General features: G+C 42.5%; 1 protein-coding gene across 1 annotated transcript in view; it reads right to left on the reverse strand.

Moving 5' to 3' along the window:
• The window catches only part of LOC147707764 (trypsin I-P38-like), an 89,711-nt gene that overhangs the window by 22,894 nt on the left and 45,286 nt on the right, over positions 1-21,531 (reverse strand). Inside the window, exons 3-4 of the mRNA XM_086926617.1 lie at positions 19,372-19,646; positions 7,444-7,580 (exon numbers count right to left, since the gene is read on the reverse strand). Of these exons, the coding sequence (XP_086782743.1) occupies positions 7,444-7,580; positions 19,372-19,646 (412 nt within the window). The remainder of the gene's footprint in view (positions 1-7,443; positions 7,581-19,371; positions 19,647-21,531) is intronic.

Below are 21,531 nucleotides of genomic sequence, written 5' to 3' on the forward strand. Positions count from 1 at the left end.
ACTATTCAATAAAGACTCAGAGAAACCTCTATCTTTAATTATAAAATAAAATCCTTTAAACTACTCACAAACTCTCATTATTGACAAAAATATTTATTTGTATTTGAATTGCTTGCTTGCGTTTATGAAGAAGATTTTTTAGTCAAAATATGGTGGCAAAGATATGTCACATCTAGAATACATATTTGTCTGGAAAAAAAGAGTAATAGTAATTAAAGGTAATTCTGCTACATTTACTCAATTTTCAGAGAGAGATTACAGCGAGAGTTCCCCGCTAATACATCTGTCCTACAAGTACATAAAGAGATCAAATTCTGAGAGAGGTGTGAAAATCAAATTTGAGATTTTCAGTGATGGAAGCAGAATCAATTACATTTTAGGATTTCATACCCTGCCTCTACAAGTTTAAAGCTTGCCATGCACTATAACAAGTTATACATTCTATGTTTTTTACCCGAACGGTGGCATTTCAATCCGCTGCTTAAATAACAAGGTGGCCAAACTAATGAAAAGCCTACTGTGGTTAACAGATTATGGGGGTCATTAGGATGACAAGCGGACTTAGTCCGCCCGCCATTTCATCGGTTTACAGGACCGCCCGCCATAAGGGCGGGGGTCCCGTGGGGGGTGCATCCTGTATTTTTAACATCGTGGCGGGAGGTGCTCTCAGCACCGCCCTCCACAATGCTAAAAATGCATGTAATGCATTTGCATACACAAAGCGGCAGGCACCGCGCGGAGCCTGCCGCATTGTGTATGCAAAGGCAGGGGGGTACCACAGGTACTCCCCATGTGCACCCTCCACCTCACCTTCACCATGGGGGCCCATAGCGGGCCCCCAAAGTGAAGACCGCCCGCGTCTCCAAAAGCCGATACTAATATGGATGGCAGTGTCTGATAGACACCGCCACCATATTAAACCTTTTCCACCCCGGTCAAAGCGGCGGATGGTCTTTCCATCCACCACGGTCCCCCCCGCCATAGTAATATGGTGGGGGACAATGGGTGGCGGGCGGGTGGCGGGCAGGCAAGGATGTCGGGCGGATCGCCACCACCCGCATGGCGGTGGTGATCAGCCCAAGATCATAATGGGCCCCTATGTCTGAAAAGTAGAAGCCGCTCCTATTCTGTGTTTATGTACAGTGCATTGTCTCTAAGACGTCTTCAGGGACCCGGTTTTTGCCATGTAAAGTCCTAAATTCATTCTTTGCTGAGCATTCCCACAAATGTGTACTTTAACGATTGACGGGGATTAGATAGCCTAGACTGCTGATTAGGAAAATGAATACAAAGGGCCTGCATTATATAGACATGTCACCTCCAATGATATGACAAATACCTCACCCTCCATGGTATTTCTATTCAGAGCAATGTGGTACCCTTAGCACCGAAAATGATAAACCTACTTTGTAAAATTCACTTATATGATATCCTTTGTTAAAAATGTTTATAATTATTTATTTTAATAACCGTTTGTTTTGGGATGTGACATGTCTTTGCTATGGCGCTCCAGCGGTGTGATATTTATTTCTTCATCAGTGTTATGACATGCTTATAGGACTCATGTATGTAAATTTAAACCTCACATACCATAAGTAAGCAACAATTAAAATGTACATACATACATACACTGCAAGGAACAGTGAAGTGATGCCATGGAAAAGAATAAACCCTATAATTTTTAAACACATTGATATATGTATCATTCACCATAAAAAAAGAAAAAGAGTGTAGATGGCAACAGTTAAAAACTTAGGGCTCGATTAGGATCGCGGTTTTCCCGCATCCTCCGGGCCGGCGGTGGCTTCCGCCGGCCCGGATGATGCGGGAAAACCGCTGCGGAGGCACAAAAGACCCACCGCAAAATTAGGATGGCGGTGGGTATCAAAATCCGTCCGCAGCTTTCCCGCCGCGGTCGCCTTCCGACCGTGGCGGAAAAGCTCCAACATGGCTGGCGGTGTCTATCAGACACCGCCAGCCATATTAGGATAGTGGAAATCATATGCTTTTCCACGGCGGCTTTTCCGCCGTGGAAAAGCATACAGACATTGACTTCGGGGGCCCGTTGCGGGCCCCCTTGGTGACGGGGGTGGGGGGTGCACATGGGGGGTACCTATGGTACCCCCCTGCATTTGCGAGGACAAAGCGGCAGGCACCGCGCGGTTCCTACTGCTTTGTGCACGCAAATGCCGTGCATGCATTTTTAACATTGCGGCGGGTGCAGCTTGAAGCTGCACCCACCGTAATGTTAAATATTGAGGATGTGACCGCCACCCTGGCGGTCACATCCTAATCTGCACGGAGGGACCGCCGCAGCCCCTGCGGACGGTCCCTCCTACTCTATGGTGGCGGACGGACTCAGGTCGGTCCGCCATCATAATTGGCCCCTAAATTCACAATTGAAGTTGGATAGAAATGCTCTAAAAAAAATTGAACATTGTGTGAAAAATGTGTGATAATAAATACACACTCCTACATGAGATTATAGTGAATACTGGTGGTATGTAAGAAAGGGGAATGAGAAAGAGAGAAGGAAGCATCTAATGATATAAATAATTGAATTATGTTGAGGTGAGGGAATGAGAAATTGCAAATAATGCAGTTCAGGGTGAAAAATGTCCAATATTAATGTTCTGAAAGCATAAATCATCCTTTGGTCAGTCCCTGAAGGGGGCATCAATAATCACTAATGCCTTTATTTTGGTTCACAGTCTAAATATCAAATCCTGAATATCGACCTACAGAAATAAAAGTTGGTAATATCAAATGTATAGAATGTCGAGGTCAAGAATATCGTTGGACAGAATATCAACCCTAAGGTAAATAATATTGAATTTTTTTATATCGATGTAAGTAATATCGAAGTTAGTAATATCAATATCAAATATATCGATGTTACTAATCTCAATGTTACTAATATCGATATTTATATTATTGTTATGTATTTTATTATGTATTTAATATGTGTGTGTTATATGTTTTTTGTTAAGTATTCTACTGGTTTTAATTTATATGTATGCTATTTTTATATGTTAATAATGTTTTTTAAGTCAGTTTTGTGTTTTAGTACCGGAGTGGGTTGTGGGTTTATAGGGGAATTGGATGGGAAGTAATGTAATTGTAATTAAGTAATGATTTATTTTTATTTATTGGTATTGATAATTATTTTATTTTTAATTCATTATTAATTGGTCATAATTTTTTTAATTGGTAATAAAAAATGTAATGGGTAATTTTCTTTAATTGGTAATTCATTTTTTTAATTGGTAATTTTTTTTATGGGAAATTAATTGTTTTTATTTGGAAATTAATTTGTACTAATTGATTAATTGATAATTATGTTAAGTATATTATTTTATTATTGGATTGTGTTATGCGTTTATAGGGGAATAGTGTTGGAAGTAATTGAAATCTAATTATGTAATTATTACATTTATTGTTGGGTATTGATAATTTATTGGACATTACTTATTAATTGGTAAATATTTTATATGATAATTTTTGGATTATGAAAATTAATTCATTGTTGAATAATCATTAATTGCTAAATACGTTTTATTAAATTTTATTTATTGAAATGTTTATTTAGTATATTAAAAAGTAATTATTAATTGGTAATTCATGTTTAATAAATACTATTTTTTGGTATAAAAAATCATATGATAGTTCAATATTTTTTAATTGTTAATCAAAGTTTAATAATTGATATGTCTTGTTATGGACAATATTTCATGGTTTAATATTTATTATTTGGTAATTGATATTTATTAAATTATATTTACTGGTGCTTTTTATTAATGTATTGTTAATTAATTATTCAACGGTAATTATGTTTTTAATAATTATTAATGGATATTTGTAAATAATTTAGAGTGATTTAAAAATTAAATTATTAATTATTTTAAATACAATTTTTTTTATATAAGTATGTTATATTTAACTTCTACGCTATCCAACACTTTCCCTATTGTTCCACTCTCTGGAGTTGGAATAGTAATTTTTACCCTGACGCTATCCAACACTTTCCCTACTGTTCCAGTCTCTGGAGTTGGAATAGTAATTTTTACCCCTACGCTATCCAACACTTTCTCTACTGTTCCACTCTCTGGCGCTCCACTGCAGCATTGCCGTCACGGAAAGGCATCTTGAAAAGCCCATGCTAATATGGCTGTCGGTGTCTGATAGACCTCGCCACCATATAAACCCTTTTCCGCCCCGGTCGCAAGGCAACCGGGGTCGAAAAGCGGCGGACGGTCTTTCCTTTCCGCCGCGGACTCCCAGCCATACTAATATGGCGGGGGGGTCATTCCGGAGTGGATGGCGGGCGGATCGCCCCGCCAGGCCGGCGGTGGCTACAGCCAGCCTGGCGGGGGCGATCCACCCGCCATCCTAAAGGGCCCCGTAATGTTTAGCTTCTAATGATGTATTTCTTCACATTAACAGAACATTTTAAAGTTTTGAATTTTCCAGCTTTGCCTTTAGTATATATAATTCAAAGCCTGGAGAGAGACGACTCAATTGTGATTAAGCCTTCAGACAAAGGCGATAATATCGTGATTCAGAGTCGCCAAAACTATTGTAAAGAGGCCCTACACCAGCTACAAGACCGTGAAAACTATTTACCTACCACAGAACAGGAATATCAAACTAGTATTCGCGAATACCATACCTTGATCGATCATTGGTATGGCAAGGGGATCCTGGCCAGAGAAGAATACCTATATTTGCAGAACAAACAACCGAGGCTACCCAGTTTCTACCATCTGCCTAAGATACACAAAGACCCCAGTAGACCACCTGGGAGACCCATCGTATCGTCCATTGGTGGACTAACAGAAAAGATGTCCAAGTTTATTGATTCATTCCTGGCCCCATGGGTAACCCAATTATGTTCTTACACTAAGGACACTAAAGATTTCCTGCGGCAGATACAAGACGTGGAGTGGGAGAACGATCTCATCGTGATAACTATGGACATGTCCAGGCTATATACACGAGTATCAGGCATAACGATGGGACAAAAGCAGTAAAAACATTCCTAGACTTACGTTCTGCAAAATATTTGGAGCATAGCAAGATGATTTTGGACTTTATATCATTTTGCTTAAATAACAACATTTTTATTTTCCAGGACCAAAGGTATAGACAAATAAGGGGGGTGGCGATGGGCACCTGCTTCGCCCCCAGATACGCAAATCTATTTGTGGGCTGGTGGGAGAAGCAGGTGGCCTGGGCTGATGACAAGGCAGAATGGGTGGACAGAGTGATCTGCTGGAAGAGATACATTGACGATCTCTTCCTTATTTGGAAGGGATCTGTATCCTCAGCAGAAAAGTACATAGCGGCCCTCAACATCAATGATTTGAACTTAAAATTCACTTACAGCATGAGCAAACAAGAGGTTAACTTCCTTGACATGAGGGTCTTCGTAGAGTCGGGTATGATGCAGACTGCTCTCTATAGGAAAGAGACAGCGGGGAACTCCGTCCTTCATGGACGTAGCAGCCATCCTGGAACCCTCATAAAAAGCATCCCTTATGGAGAGCTGTTGAGGATAAAACGCAACAGCTCCCTAGACAGAGACTTTGAGGTGGCAGCCTGTGAGCAGCATAAAACGCTTTAGATCACGCAGCTACTCCAAAATGGTACTCGAACATGCTAAAAGAAAAGTAACAAACATTGACAGGAAAACACTCCTGAAAGAGAAACAGAACAGGGAGAAGGAAAGCGGAAATGGCATAATAAGACTAATTACCAACTATTCGGTGGCAGCGAATAGAATTAGAGCCATTATGCTCAGAAATTGGGGTATTCTCAAATCAGATTCAGGCATAGGTAGGGATCTATCAGACCACCCAATGATAACTTTTAGGAAAACGAAGTCGCTAAAAGACAAGTTAGTACAAAGCCATCTGTCGAGAGTAAGACCTAAAGGAGAACTACAGGCCATGCACGGGTCATACCCATGTGGGAAATGCAAGGCCTGCAGTACGAGCCAAGTGCCCCATAAAGAAACTAGGATTAAAATCCCGAAATTCATAACCTGCTCTACACCATTTGTTGTTTACTGTTTACTGTTTGAGGTGTCCTTGTGGACACCGTTATGTAGGGAGCACCACTAAAGCAGTCAAACTAAGGATATTGGAACACTAATAAAGATGAAAACTATCCGATGGCTCGCCACTTCGCAATACATCACAACAGCAACAGAACTCTCCTTAGTTTCTTTAATTTAGACTACATCACACAAGATCTGAGAGGGGGTGACTATAAGCGTAAATTGATACGTTTGGAGTCGAGATACATCATCGAACTCCAAACAAAATCGCCGGGAGGTATGAACTCAGGAGAAGAATTAATATCACACCTGTGAATACTGATGAATGATAGAAACTGTAAGCTGACTAAATGCCTGAGTATGTCTGAAAAATGTCTTGAACAAATCAACACAAGCAGCATGTTGGGAGATAATATGAATTAATACATGCAGTACATTATTATTAGGAAGCATGATTTATTATGAAATGAATCAGGAATATTGATTAAGTAATTACAACAATTTTCAACATCATGCCCATCCAGGGCCGTATGATTTCTGCATGTTCTGATAAAATTGACTCCTTCCCCTACTTGTAAATTTTGGGTGACAATTGACAATATCTGCCTGTACTAACTGTCTAATTTCATTGATAGTGAATCAATTGCATTATTATGAATGTCCATTCAAGGCGATAATATCTGCTTGTAAATATCTAACGGATTGGCCAGGCAGCACTCTGTACCCAAATGTATATAATTTTATTTGATTATTAGTGTGTTTATTTTGCCATTTCAAGATGGCGCACATGATTTCGGACTACGGTCCTTCTTTTATGTCCATTATATTGCCGTTATTTACACCCGCCTTGCCGTCGCCAGTTGAAACTGACGAAGGCAAGTGCTGAAACGCGTCTTTACTTTTTTGTGCAATAAACCGAATTGGTATAACTTACTGATAGTGCTAGTGTGTCGACTTTGGTCTGGCAGAGGAGCTGTGAATAATATATATATATATATATATATATATATATATATATATATATTTACCTATAAGTATGTAAATCTTAACCTTCGGATGTTTTTTAATCTTATACATTTCTCAGACTCCCTAAGTAGGTGTCACAAACTCCCATGGGTCCACAAACCACTGCTCCTCTACAAAAACTGCATAACTGTAATGGCTCCCCTGGATTGATGGCCCAATCCACAGATAGGTCTTCTCTGTCACTCCGACAGTCTGGAGCTGAGGAGCAAAGCCCTGAACAATATCTCTCCTTGAGAGTGACAGGGACAATTTTAGGACTGTCACTAATCACATAACTTCCTAGGCAAGACTTCCTCACTACAATATCTAGCATGAAGTTCTATAGTGCAGACATGAGCTGAGCCTACTGTTATTTTTACCTGGCAGGAGTCCTGTTGACCGCGCATAAATCCAGCACACATCATGTTGCTCGTGTAAACAGCTGGATATGACTCCTCACACAGTGCATTGGAAATAATTGGCAGATTCAGGCATTGGAGAGCATCTGCAGGCATTGCTGAAAAGAGAAGGCAACATTTATTTATTTGGAGCTGAAGCATTTCTTGCATAAATACTTGAAATAGCAATAAAGTAGTACCTAAGTGTTTATTGAGTGATCTGATTTGAGAGGAATATTAATATCTTCTTTTTCCATGGCATTTCATTTGCAGTTTTGCTGTCTCTAGGCAGGTTTTACTATTATATATTTTATCTGTACTCAATTTAGTGACCCCTGAAGGATGAAAGGCTGAGTTATCTCTATCAAGATTCGAACCCATGACCTCCCATTCACACAAGATGACACCACTGGTATTGCAAATAGGTTCCAGCCTTTAGTCTCCCAGGAGTTTTGGATTTTTTGGTCACCCAGTTTTTGGACCTTTACTTTGGGTAACTTTCTCTAGCTGAGTCTCACCCACTGTAACTTCCTGCTAAATTGACTGAGCATGTTACTACTAGTGTTGATCATTTAAGACAAGGCCAATGAAGAACAGCTAGGTTCAGGGTCCCTGGCTAATCACATGTGAACGTGTGTGCACACAAGTCTGCAAACTTGTTTTAGACGATTGTCTTGCGCAGTCCGGTAATTGCACACAGGTAGCCTGGTGCAGAAGGAACCCTGCCAGGATAGATGCTCACCTATGGTAGGTCTTATAATTTAGTGAGCATGCATAGATAGATCAGTAGGTCTTACTTGGAAATCTGTAATGTCACTGTATTATACACATAGTTGAAATCTTCCTTAAAGTGCAGTTTCACTCCACTTGGGCCTACCCAGTCCAGCAAAGTATCAAACTGGGATGAAATATGAATGTCAAATTGGAATATGCAGGTTTCCCAAGAACTTGCATATACATCTTATGGGTCATAAAGGATTGTCATATTTCTCTGACTCGGTTCAGATTCACATTCCTGGCCTTTAATAATTACTCTGCTCACCAGCAGAGGGAACAAGGCCTCCCTACACAAAGGTAAAAATTATCAGGAATTGACTTAGATGCCGATTTTCTTCCCCACTGTAGGAATGTAGGATCTGCTTCTTATGGTTACACCCAATTTTTGCTTGATGTGATGCTGTTTTTGACTACTCTAACTGGGATCCTGCTAAACATGATCACAGTCTATCTGCTTTCTAAACTGTTATGTTATGTACATCAGGTACACTCCAAACTGGATACTGTTGTACCCTTGTCAGTCCCTAGTATATGGTTCCGATGTAGCCAGGGCATAGGTACCCCAGTGGTCTCCCATGGGATGCAGCATGAATTATGCCACACATGAGAGACCATGCAAAATGGAACTACAGGCCTGCCATTGCAGCCGGTGTAAGTTGGTGCATGCACTACTTACTAAAGATATAGGTTTACTATATCTAAAGTTTACTGCACTTGAAACCTATAATCACCCCTATAGCAGGCCGTTACAATCCTGAAGGCAGGGTGCTTGGTTCTAAGTGAGAGTCTGCCCCTGCATTAGCAGGACACCCCTGCATCCCATGGAGTCCATTCTCCCCGGTTGTCAGTGAAACAGCCATACACTAGCATAGAGGGGCATTATGCGACTGCGTGATGACCAACTCTAAAATGTCTGAAACAAATTATATCGTGTTTGGTGTCAAACATGTTGGAATCATACCCCCACACGGGTAATCAGTGCGGGAGGTATGAGTCTTCATTCGAGTTGTGGTTCTTATCCCCCTTTCTTAGTATATGGTTCGGTCCCCCTGTGGAGCCCACTGTGTATTAGCGCTATTTACTGTTATTTCTTTGCTGAAGTATTGTGTGCTTTGTGTCTATCTCCATGTAGGAGATACTGTAAAGTACTAGAGAGTGTTATATAATAAATACATATTTTTATAACTACTGTGTGGTTCTCTTTTCATTTAATCTATACTATAAGATTGCATTCTGATAAAACAAGCTGCTTTACACTGCTTCAAGTTTAAGCCTCAAGGCTGCTCTCCACAGCTACTACATGGATAGCTTTCTAAAGTTGTCAGAGACCTCTTAAATCACCATAAGAGTTTTTTGGCCTGGGGCAAGGTGCCCTCTTTAATTAGTGGACATAATATACCAGACCAACTTCTCAAATTGGTGTGCAGCGATTGAGATTCAAGCCTGCACTGTTTTACCAGATAAAACTTTGTATTGATTAATTGAAAAAACACTAGCCCTAGGCATATATGATACAAGCTTAGCATAGTATGTTCTACTGAACTTGGGGTTGGGTAAGTCAAGGGTCTAGCACACCCTTTCTCCAACCTAAGAGAGGTTAGCTCCCACTAAGTTAGGTAGGTGCAACACCACACCGCATTTAGTATATCTGCTAAAGGAAATGCCAGTGGCTGTCTGCCTTATGGATACAGTGAACTTTCATTCCAGGAATTGAAGGCACGGTCTGCCTCTAGAAAGTTGAAGGCAGAGAGGAGTGCCAACACTCAATGTCTGGTAGAGGTGTTACTGTTAAATGACCTAAGGTAAACTCCTGGGTTAGATGAACAGGATAGACTGGGTGGGACAGGGAATGAGGATAGGCCAGAATGGGACACCCCCCATGACCTAGAATCTAACACTGACTGGGGGAACCTGATGGTTCCCACCTGGACAACTCAGATCTTCAAGACGACAGGGCAGAGGGCCCTGAGGGCAACCTCTTCACTCCTCCTGGAAGAGTGCAGAGTTTACCAAGGAGAAATAGATCTCCCTCTGCAGAGTCTAATCACTCAGGACAGTCTATAGGGACCTCTGTGTCTAGCAAGAGGGACAACTCTTTTGTTTAGGGAGTACCAACTTCTTGAACTTGAGAAAGCCAGGAGTAGGCTCAGGCAAGAGCAGTTGGCCATTGACAAGGAGTCCCTAAAAGTCCAGAGAGCTAGAAAAAGGTTGGGATTAGAGTCCCCTGGTGGCAGCAACAGTGTCCCTAGAGTTAAGGAACATTCCTTTGATAATTTATTTATTTAGCCATTTATAGAGCGCACTGTAACCCTGCGGGCATCCTGGCGCTAATAGAAACCTGAGCAAGATGATCCCTCCCTACTATGTTGGGGATGGCATCCACAAATGGATAACTGCTTTAGAGAGGGCCTGTAAATTACAGAGGGTCTCTCCTTTGCTGACAAAGGTAGAGATAGGCTCCTCACTGTTAGAAAAGAGGATGCTGACAATTACTCTGTTTTGAAGAGTGCCCTCATTGATGTGTTTGGTGTAACCACTGAACAGTACAGGTTTAAGTTCAGAGACACCCAGAAGGCACAGAATCAGGATTGGTTTGACTTTGTGGATAGTGCTATTAAGGCTCTGGATGGCTGGTTGCTTGGCAGTAAAGTACATGATTTTGATTGTATAATTTGATTATGAGGGAGCAGATCCTTAATAATTGCCAAAATCAGTTATTGCATCAGTACCTGGTGGATTCTGATCTGACTACTCCCCAAGAATTGGGAAATAAGGCAGATAAGTGGGTAAGGACCAGGGTGAAGAAAACCCAGAACTCTGGTTCTGGTTATCACCTTTTTAATTTCATATAATTTTATTTATATCTTTTGCACAACTAATTTCCAACAATAGGATCTTTTACACTTCACTTTCGACTATGAACACATTGTAAGATGGCCGCCACCATGGTAAGATTTACCAGTCCTATTTCTATATTGAGCACCACCCATAACACCACAGCGTTTAACGTTGCACATAGGCAGGAGAACAGAGCACGGCTGTCGTGCAAGATGCGAGTTCTTTGAAATCCATTCACGTGAGTGAAATTACTAATAATTCTTCTTTTGGGACAACTAACAGCAAAGGTTCGCTTTCATTTTCTTTTTATCTTACACACTTTGGATTACTTTGCTAACCGTTCGGGTCACCCTCACCAATGAAGCCTCTTAACAACTTGGTGTTGTTTCTTCTTTACAACTCACCGTTGGAAACATTTTTTCCGAATGAATACTGGGTATCTTCACTATTTCTTTCAAATTTGGTTGTTCGTCTTAACTTCACTATTTTTTTCAAAATCGGTTGGTTATCTCTTTTAATGAGACACTATTGTTGTCTATTAGAAACACGTTTTGGTAATCTATTTTATTTCACTGGAGAACACTAGATACATTTCAATATTAACACCAGATTTTTACCAAGTTGGGATCGCTATTTATGAATTGTTGACATATGAAATGTGTAATTTTAAGTTTCCATATCCTCATGTATGATATATTTGATTTTCAGAATCCAGTCCTTGATGAAGGCTCTTCATGAGCCGAAATGCATTGGATGGCATTTTGGGATTGAATATTGGATTATTTTGCGTGATAAATTCACAATTTACCATGAATTAAGGTTAAATACCAAATGGTTGAATAAAACATTTTGAAATACTCAACTTCTATGAAATCGAACATGATATTATTTTCAGTTTTGAAATTTCACAACCCGGTAAAGGGACATTTGCTGTGACTAAGGGACGTCACCCAATTTTGGGGCACGCTACTAGTACACATGAAGTGGACACAGCTGAGAGTCTGCCTGATAAAAATACGATTTACAGGCAGCCTGACCATGTCAAAGATTGCATCAGAACAGAGGTCCAAAAGATGCTGGAATTGGGAGTGATTGAACCCTCAGATAGGCCATGGGCTAGTCCAGTGGTCCTGGTACCAAAACCTCACACCGAGGATGGTAAGAGAGGGATGACGTTCTGTGTGGACTACAGGGGACTCAAAGCCGGCACTAGGACTGATGCTCACCCAATTCCATTGGCAGATGAGCTTATTGATACTTTGGCCTCAGCCAAGTTCTTGAGCACATTTGACCTCACTGCTGGCTATTGACAAATCAGACTAGCTGAGGATGCTAAACCAACAACAGCATTTTTACCCCTTGTGGGCATTATTAATTTATTGCCCTTTGATTTGGAAAATTCACCTGCCACATTCCAAAGGCTCGTGAATAAAGTCCTTACAAGTCTGGTGGCCTGCAGTGCAGCATATCTCGATGATATAGCTGTCTTTAGCTCCACCTGGGAAGACCACCTGGTCCATCTGAAGAATGTTTTGGAGGCTCTGCAGAAAGCAGGCCTCACTATCAAGGCTACTAAGTGCCAGATAGGGCAGAGCAAGGTTGTGTAACTGGGCCACCTTGAGGGTGGTGGCCAGGTTCAACCACTACAGAACACAATCTAGACCATAATGAACTGGGTTGCTCCAGCTACCCAGACTCAGGTCAGAGATTTCTTGGGCCTGACTGGGTATTACAGGAGATTTGTAAAAGGATATAGGTCTATAGTGAGTCCCTTGAATGGTCTCACCTCTAAGAAAATGCCCAAGCAAAGTTCAGTGGAAAGTTAGCTGTCAGAAGCCATTTGATGATATCAAGCAGGCCATGTGCACTACTCCCATTCTGCAGAGTCCTGACTACTCAAATCAATGTATTGTCTAAGCATGGGCGAATTTTGCGAATCTGGCGTTGGGAATTTGCGTATTTGCGAACTCGCAATCCGCAAAATCCACGAATTCTCGCGAATTTGCGGATTTTTTTGTTTTTATAGTGTTCGCAAGGGTTTCTGACAGTTCGCGAGGATTTTGTACCAGTTCGCAATTGCGAACTTAGTTGTCGGCACGCAACGGTCGCGACTATGTTGTTTCTACTTCTGGTTCATCATCACAGGTTCACAGCACCCTCTGTTTCAACACTGCCACACTCTGTTTCACCCATGCCACCCTCTGGTACATCAATGCCACCCTCTGGTTCATCATCATCACTGTAGATTATGGGGGGGGGGGGGGGGGGAAAGCAAGCACACCTGCCCTGCTTCAACTGACATGAATTAATTTGGGGTTGATTTATTAATGTGTCACTGTTTTAAAATTCCAGTCTGGCACCTGCTTCCCTATCTGTAATTTGCTTTCTGTGCAGTGCAATTTTTTTTCCAGGAACTTTGTGGCCTACTTGTAGCTATTCTATGATCTGGCTGTGAGGGTCAGAGCAGGGTCATACAATTGTTGCAACTAGCAACTGAACTCTGGAGGGGCCCCAGTCAGGAAGCACTACAGGGAATGGTTACTAATTATGAATTTGAACTTTTGCACCTGCTGAGTGCTTTTAGTTTTGCAAAACTCGTTTTTCTCCAGAACAGCAAATGTAATGCCCCAAACAAACTTACTTGTGAAAGTTGATTTCTAATCCAAAAGTGATCCAAAGAAAGTCAAAAGGCCTCAAATCCAAAAAAGGGCAGGCAAATGTCAACCTGAGGAGTTATTCTGATAAAAATCATCATTTTCAGAAGGTCCATGCAGCTTGCTAGTGGATTTCTTGTGCAGAATTGCAAATTTTGTAATTTTGCGAGTGCGAGATTGTTGCTGCCCGCCGCACCTACATGTTCACAATTGCGAACTTACGCCGCACGCCACAAAATTGTATCACCAAGAAAAAAAAATCCGCTGTGTGCGAATTTGCAGATTTTCGGTAAATTCGCGAGCGTTCGATGATCACGAATTTACCGAAAATCCACAAAATCCGCGAGCGGAACGGATTTTCCGCCCATGCTTAGTATTGTCCAAACAGATGCATCTGAGTTGGGGGTAGAGGCTGTGTTGTCACAACCTAATGCAGAGGGTGAGGTTTAACCAGTAGCTTTTATAAGCACAAGTTTGACCCCCAGAGAGAAACATTGGTCAGCTATAGAGGGAAGTCTTTGCTGTGGGCTGGGCCCTGAAGAAGTTGAGGCCATACTTGTTTGGCATTCACTTCATTGTTCAGACAGACTATAAGCCCTTTTATGGCTAAAATAAATGAAGGGTGAAAACCCCAAACTTTTGAGGTGGTCCATTCCCCTACTGGGAATGGACTATACAGTGGAACATAGACCTGGGAGTAACCATGCCAATGCAGATGGACTTATCACATATTTCCAGTTTGAAAATGAAGACTCAACTGGGCAAGGTTAGTCTCACCTCCTTATATTTGGGTGGGTTGTGTAGAAAAGTAGGATCTGCTTCTTTTGGTTACCCCCACTTTTTGTTTGATGTGATGCTGTTTTTCGACTAGTCTGACTAGGCTCCTGCAAAACAGGACCCCAGTCTATCTGCTTTCTCCTTAAACTGTTTTGGTATGTACTTATGTACACTCCAGATTGGATACTGGGGTACCCTTGTCAGGCCCTAGTATATGGTACCCATGTACCCAGGGCATAGGTACCCAGAGGTCTCCTATGGGCTGCAGCATGTATTATGCGACCCATGTAAGAACATGCAAAATGGAACAACAGGCCTGCTGTTGCAGCCTGTGTAAGTTGGTGCATGCACCACTTACTAAAGATGTAGGTTTACTATATATAAGGATGCACTTAAAACCTATAAATCACCCCTTTAGCAGGCCTTTATAATACTAAAGGCAGGGTGCTTGGTTCTAAGTGAGAGGGTGCCCCTGCATGAGCAGGATACCCCTGCATCCTATGGAGTACATTTTCCCGGGTTGTCAGTGAAACAGCCATACACTAGTATAGAGAGGCATTATGTCCGTGTGATGACCAACTCTAAAATGGCTGAAACAAACCCTATCGGTAACTGGTGTGGGAGGTATGATTCCACCCATCAGGAGCAACCACCGTTGGCTCTCGGTGGTTCCGGTACCCAGTTCAAATCAGACATGGAAGCCGTTGGCTCCTGCTCTGGCACTAAAACTGGACAAAGGACATGGGAGTACCCTCCCCTCTGTGCAGACCCTCCCCTGGGAGGGTCCCCTGAATCTTTCCAACCCTCTCCCTTGTATTCTTCAGGGCTTACCTGGCTGTAGGTCTTGAGATTCCTCGTGGACAAGATTCAAACCGGAAACCACTGAATTTTGACCATCTGGGCACTCTGGACTTCGTTGGACGTCGTTTGGGGCCTGACTCCGCCTCCCTCTCAGTTTGCTGCATCGTCTGTGCACAATACGGGATCTGTGCAGGACCTGTGGAGCATCCAATACAACTGAAAATAATCTGCCTTGGAGTGAAGGAGTCAATCCCCTGCATTTGCAGGCACAGCACCACTGCTGACTGACCTGCTGTTCCTGAGCTCCCTGGACTCTGAATGGTCCAGCAACACAGGACAGGGGTTCCTACGTCTCCTGAGGACAAAGCTGTACTCTCTATCAGTTTGAGGTCAGAATTCCTTGTCGGGGCTGCAATACTCGAACCCCTGTGCACAGAGTACTTTTACAAGTGCAAGTGCTTGTTGACAATTCTGTAACAAGTGCATTGGGCTCTGAGTAGCTCCAGTCTCTGGCAACTTCTCCTACAAAGAGCTTCAACCTCCTCACTCCAAGTGCTCTGTGTCGTGCTGTTTTGTAAAACTGCTCAAGGTCCTCTAAGACTCCTGTGCCTCCAGCCTGTGGGTACACTTGAGGGTCATTGCTTTCCTTAGGCTCCCCTGCTTGCTTGGGGGCTGTCCTTACTCTCCTACATTTTGTGAGTCCTCTGGACCTTGCTGGTCCAAACCATGCTCTTCTTTGGTCTCCTGCATTGGTTGCCTTTGTCAAGACTTGTTGGTGCTCCCGCCGGACATCGACCCCTCAGCACTCAACATCCTTTGTGGGACAGCTCGCATCCGCCTCCTGGTCATTCTTAGCATTGCCTGGTCTCTGCAGCTGCAGAGTCAAGGGCACCATCACCCAACCTAGAGAACCCAACATCAGTGGGCATTCGTCTGCCAAGTCCCTGGTCCCTCCCAAATGACCCAGACTCAGTCCCCTCTGCTTTCAGGTTCTCTTTGACAAGAATCCATGTTTGGATTCCAACAGACACTATTCTCCATTCCAGCAGCCGCACTTTCTCGAAGTCCTCCATTAAGTTCGACTGTGGTTTCCGACGCCACTTCAGACCTATGCACCCGTCTTCCCTGACATAGGTAACGGTGGGGTGCCTCTCCAAACTTCTGTCCTCCATGGGGTTTCTTCGAAGTCCACAGGGAAGGGTCCTTAAACTTTAAAATTCCAACATTCACTTTCACATAGATTTGTACGGAGCACGCAGTCGTGTTCTCACACTGCACACGTACTCCGTGGGGTCCCTATCTACTCACCTTGGGTAGTTTCTTGGGGTCCCAGCAATTCTACGTCCTCTCAACACTGTCTTGATTCGAGTCATGGTTCTTATACCACTTTATTAGTATATGGTTTGGTCACCCCTGTTGGGCCCACTGTGTATTAGGGCTATTTCTTTGCTGAAGTATCGTGTGCTTTGTGTCTATCTCTGTGTAGGAGATACTGTAACATACTAGATAGTGTTATATAATAAATACATATTTTTTATAACTACTTTGTGGTTCTCGTTTCATTTAATCTATACTGTAAGATTGCATTCTGGTGAAACACACTGCTTTACACTCCTTCAAGACTAAGCCTGAAGGCTGCTCTCCACAGCTACGACTTGGATAGCTTTCTAAGGTTGTCTGAGACTTCTTAAATCACCATTTGTTTGGACTTATTCAAGGTGCCAACTTTAATTAGTGGACATCATATACCAGACCAACTTCTCACACCCACCATTCCGAGACCCACTGAACAAAGAAGAACCCCAGATATTTGGAGCCAACACAGGAGGGGTTCCCCTTTGAAGTTTTGGTAGCAAGGTATCTGGCAGTGCTGCCAGCTAGGGGTGGGGCTAAGGCCCTCAGAGGAGCTCTTCACAGACTTGCCAGTGCCATATTGGATTGTACTAGAATGCTGTGCAGGAGGGTTGGGACAGGAATAGAGGGATGATGTGGCACCCTAGGAGTGGCCAGGGTTGCCTGGCATTTAGAACGTTCACTTTTACAGGGAGTTTTAAGTGTGAGTGGAGTGACAATGAGCAAGGCCCTGGATCTAAAAAATGATGGCAGCAGCAACATGGACAGCTGCAAGGGCAAACCACCTGATGCCCTTGATGGATTAAAGGCTTTGCTTGCAACTGACCTTAAGGACAAGCTGGGTGTCTCCAGGGCCATTGATGCTGGCACACTTACACCTCCTGAGTACCAGCAAGGGGAAGGCCAGCAGTCAGGAGAGGAGAAGACTGGCATTGGAAGTCAATAAAAGCAGCCTCCCAAAGAAGTGCACCCTTTAAAGGCCAGGACACCTGTTAAAAATGCTTATGGTGGCTAGAGCTCACCCCTGGAGTAAAATGAGTCTTTGATCAAGAAAATCAGCCCAATGGGCTGAGAGGTATCCACCTGTAAGGATTTTTTTCTTTGATCCCTGGAATGAAGCAGAGCAGGTGGCACTGCATTGCATCCTCAGAAAATACACCCTGGAGTGTGCCAGTGCCTGGGGTGTGGCTCAAGTTCAATTGAGTATTTTTGACCAAGCAGGGGAGGTGTGTGGATTCCCCCAGACTCATTCTCAGTCCGGCAACCCCATCACCAGGCCTGTGCTGTAATTATGGTCCCAGGACCCATCCCTAGGAAACCTAAATCGAAGGGCAGGGGCAGACAGGAGCCACCATGCTACATCGCTCCCCAGCCGCACGCTACTCGTAGGCTGGGAGAAGAAGGTCTCTCACGCCCTCCCCAACCGTCTTCAATGGAGCTCTCAGAATTGCAATGTTCTAATGAAGCTTATTTTTACATAACGCTCCATGACATAGTTTTTGTGATTTATAAGCACTATAAATAACAGGTGTTAAAGAAAGTGAGGCAAAGTGCTGACTACTAAAGGATAAAAAACTGAGTTGGTGCCTCTGGGTTTGAACACATGACCTTCAATTTTCACCAGATGTCAGCACAGTGCACTAATGTCGGGTAGGAGAAAGAGCCAAGAGTAACAACGGAGTACATGTAACCTTACAGATTATTTAGACTGTGTACAATATTATACATCACAGTATGAAGTGAATGTTACCTAGCCATTACCATATTTCAGCTTCCTTATCAGAATATTTATGAAGGTCTAAGAGTTGTAAATGTAGATTGCTGTTTGTAGGGATGAAACCCCCCCAGCTGAAACTCCAGTAGCCCCATAACCACCAGTTAGTTTGTATCTCTATATTAATTCCTTTTTGTCTGAGTCGAGGGCATGTAATCTCAAGGGAGCCTGTAAACCTCTGATCTAGTGCCCCCTAGGGAAGTCCTAGCTGGTGGCTGCATTTTTGTATCTTTCTGGTGCAGTAGCTGCTCCTAGTGCCTAGGCACCCCAGACCAGGACATAATAATGGCAGGCTCTTCCCCAGGCAAATATCAATGACGTAACCTCTAATTTGTGGGATGCATTCAAAGCGCGTCTAGGGCCATTTATCAAGAACAGCAATAACATTATTGCCGCTTTTGCGGCAGGAAACTGCTGTTAAAGCAGCGATAATGGGCTTGATAATATGCCCTTGAGAATTCCCATAGAAGCCCAAGTTCTGGAGAGCGCACACTCACCTCAGCCTTTCTAATGCATCAGTGCATGGGGTGTCAGCAGCAGGACATTTTCAATAAACATGATTCTCTGATGTATTCGCGCTCCGAGCTACACAGCTTAGCAACTTTATTGCTCAGCCAACAATAAAATACCTGCGCCCAAATTTGCTGAAGTATTGCCTCTGGACCCGTCACAAACCAATGCAAAACATGGCGTCTATTTACTTAATGATGGGCAACACTGCATTACCAAGCGTGCGTCCGAGCGCACATTTGCAAATGTGGTCATTGGATTTAAAGAAATGTTATAATGAATGGAATGTGCAGGCAGACAGGACCATAAACAGAAACATATTGAAGCATAAAGGTTATACTGATGCACAAATGCAAAACATGGTTTGTGCACCTTTTTACATACATAATACTACACAAGAAATATTCAATTTTACAGCCAGTTTACATCCATTGGTTATCTTACCACCAGGTATTGTGTTTCCCCATCCAGACACAGTGCACCAGGTGCCGGCGGCCACACAGCTGGTTGGCAGCGGAATCGGTTGGACGTACTGGTTGTACTTTGCCGGCTGAGCTAGCTTGATCAGCATGATGTCGTTATCCAGAGTTTCGGGATTGTAATTCGGATGCTGGATTTGCTTCACAGCAGCTATGTATTGTTCCGTGAAATCAGGCTCATTTAGGTTTTGCTCACCAAGGCGGGCTCCCATGGTGCCGGGTCTAGCAAAGGAAAATATGATTACAAATCAGAGAGAGAAAAACGGACAGTGAGCAAGAGAGAAACAGCATGGAGAAAATACATGTGGAGTTTAAGGAGATAATAAAGGCAGTAGGTACAACAATATTAAAGGAGAATTAAATATCGAAAAAGAGGTGAAAAGTAAGAAGAAGGTCAGAAGTAGGAATATATAGATGTCCTCTACGTGGCGTTTGTGGGAACACTGGGGGATCAGTCAACTGCTGCAGAAACCCTGGTCACCAATTTATGATGGAGAAATATGACTGGGGCAAATAACTTTAGCTCTTGTATACAGGAACTTAAAAATAAGAAAGGAAAAACAGTGACATACAGGTAGCTTTTCATCTTCATTTTGCAATTTTGTTTAAAGTTTATTAAATGGCAGGAGAGGACAAGTCTACAAAAAGCGCAATAAAATACCATTAAAATGCCAAATTTTCTACCCTAGATTACTTCGCCACCAAAAAACCTCATTAGACCCAACCATGCTTATCACTCCATCTAGATCAAAACCTTTCGACGACCTTTTTCTTTCATATACTGTATGCTACCCCTTTTGACTTATATCGCACCCATTTCCCTCTTAAGTTTTACTGCAAGTGTCCACACGCCCATGATACCATATCCCGGCCCAACTTACCCATATTATAATAGAGCTGAAGGTAACGAATATGTTGTTTTATCCTGTACTGTACTTGACCAGGCTTCTACCTATTGTATGCACACTATTGCGCTAATAGCCAATGTTCCCTCCAATTGCTCTCAGTAGTAACGTCTAAGCGCCCATCATGGTCTCACTGTTGAATCGTCTGCAGCTGTTAAGCTTAATGCCAATCATTCTGCTACAATGTAATAGATATGCATAGGCAAGTCCCTCCATTCTTTCTTCTTTTACTTGGTTTGGTTTGACTTTGTAGGGGCCTTTGTCCTTTGTATACACAATTTGAATATTTGCCTTATGTTGACCTTTTAAGTATGCTTTGTACCTTATTGTATAATTTACTTCATACTTCTCAATCTAAAACTTAATAAAAGTTTTGAAATTGAAAATGCCATCTTTTCTGCATGCGTGCTCTCCCTAGCAGAGCCACATTTTAGATAAACAGTTAAGGGGACAGGCCTTAGTAGGAAACAGCACACTTGTAGCTTTTCTTTAAAAAAAAAATCTGTCCAGTGAAGAGTACTAAAACAGAAAATCTCAGCTTTACCGGTGGAACTATGTCAGCTTCTGTCTTATTTGGTGCAAACCTCTTTTGAAATCTTCTGATCTATATTTTAAATGTCATATATGGAAAGTTTTTTCTGACACTAAGAGTGGGCAAAAAGCAAACTGTCAAGTACGATTTGTTTCAATAATCTTAATCATTTGGTGAAAAGCCTTCAAATCATTAAGAATGGGGTGCAGAATGTGACCAAAGCCCATGATTGCCTTGTGCAGCAGGTACTGGGCACAAGAGTTAATCATTGTTCTGCTTGGCCAAGAGAAGGTTCTGTTCTGCAGTCAGTGAATCTGGATCAAGGGCTTGGCTAGAGGCCACGGCTGCCACAACAAGCAGCTATGCTCAATGTGCACGGCTTATGACCTATAAAAAGGAAGAAACAGATGTATACACAAAGGCCAAAAGACAAAGGCCATATCCCATGGGCACTGTCAGCTTGCCTACTCCCTGAACTCAGTACCCACAGACCACACACAGTGTGTACTGTGAGCACGGCCATAAATTAATCTGCAGGTCTATATATGTAGAAAACCTTTGAAATGCACCAAAAAAGAGTCAATATTCAAATAAGTTATGACAGAAATAGGCCACGGCCACCAACTTTGAGTGATTTTCTGATAGCCTTCTATGGGAAAGAAAGTTAGCA

This window comes from Lissotriton vulgaris, chromosome 6 (assembly GCF_964263255.1).
Source record: "Lissotriton vulgaris chromosome 6, aLisVul1.2, whole genome shotgun sequence".
Taxonomy (NCBI): Eukaryota; Metazoa; Chordata; class Amphibia; order Caudata; family Salamandridae; genus Lissotriton; species Lissotriton vulgaris.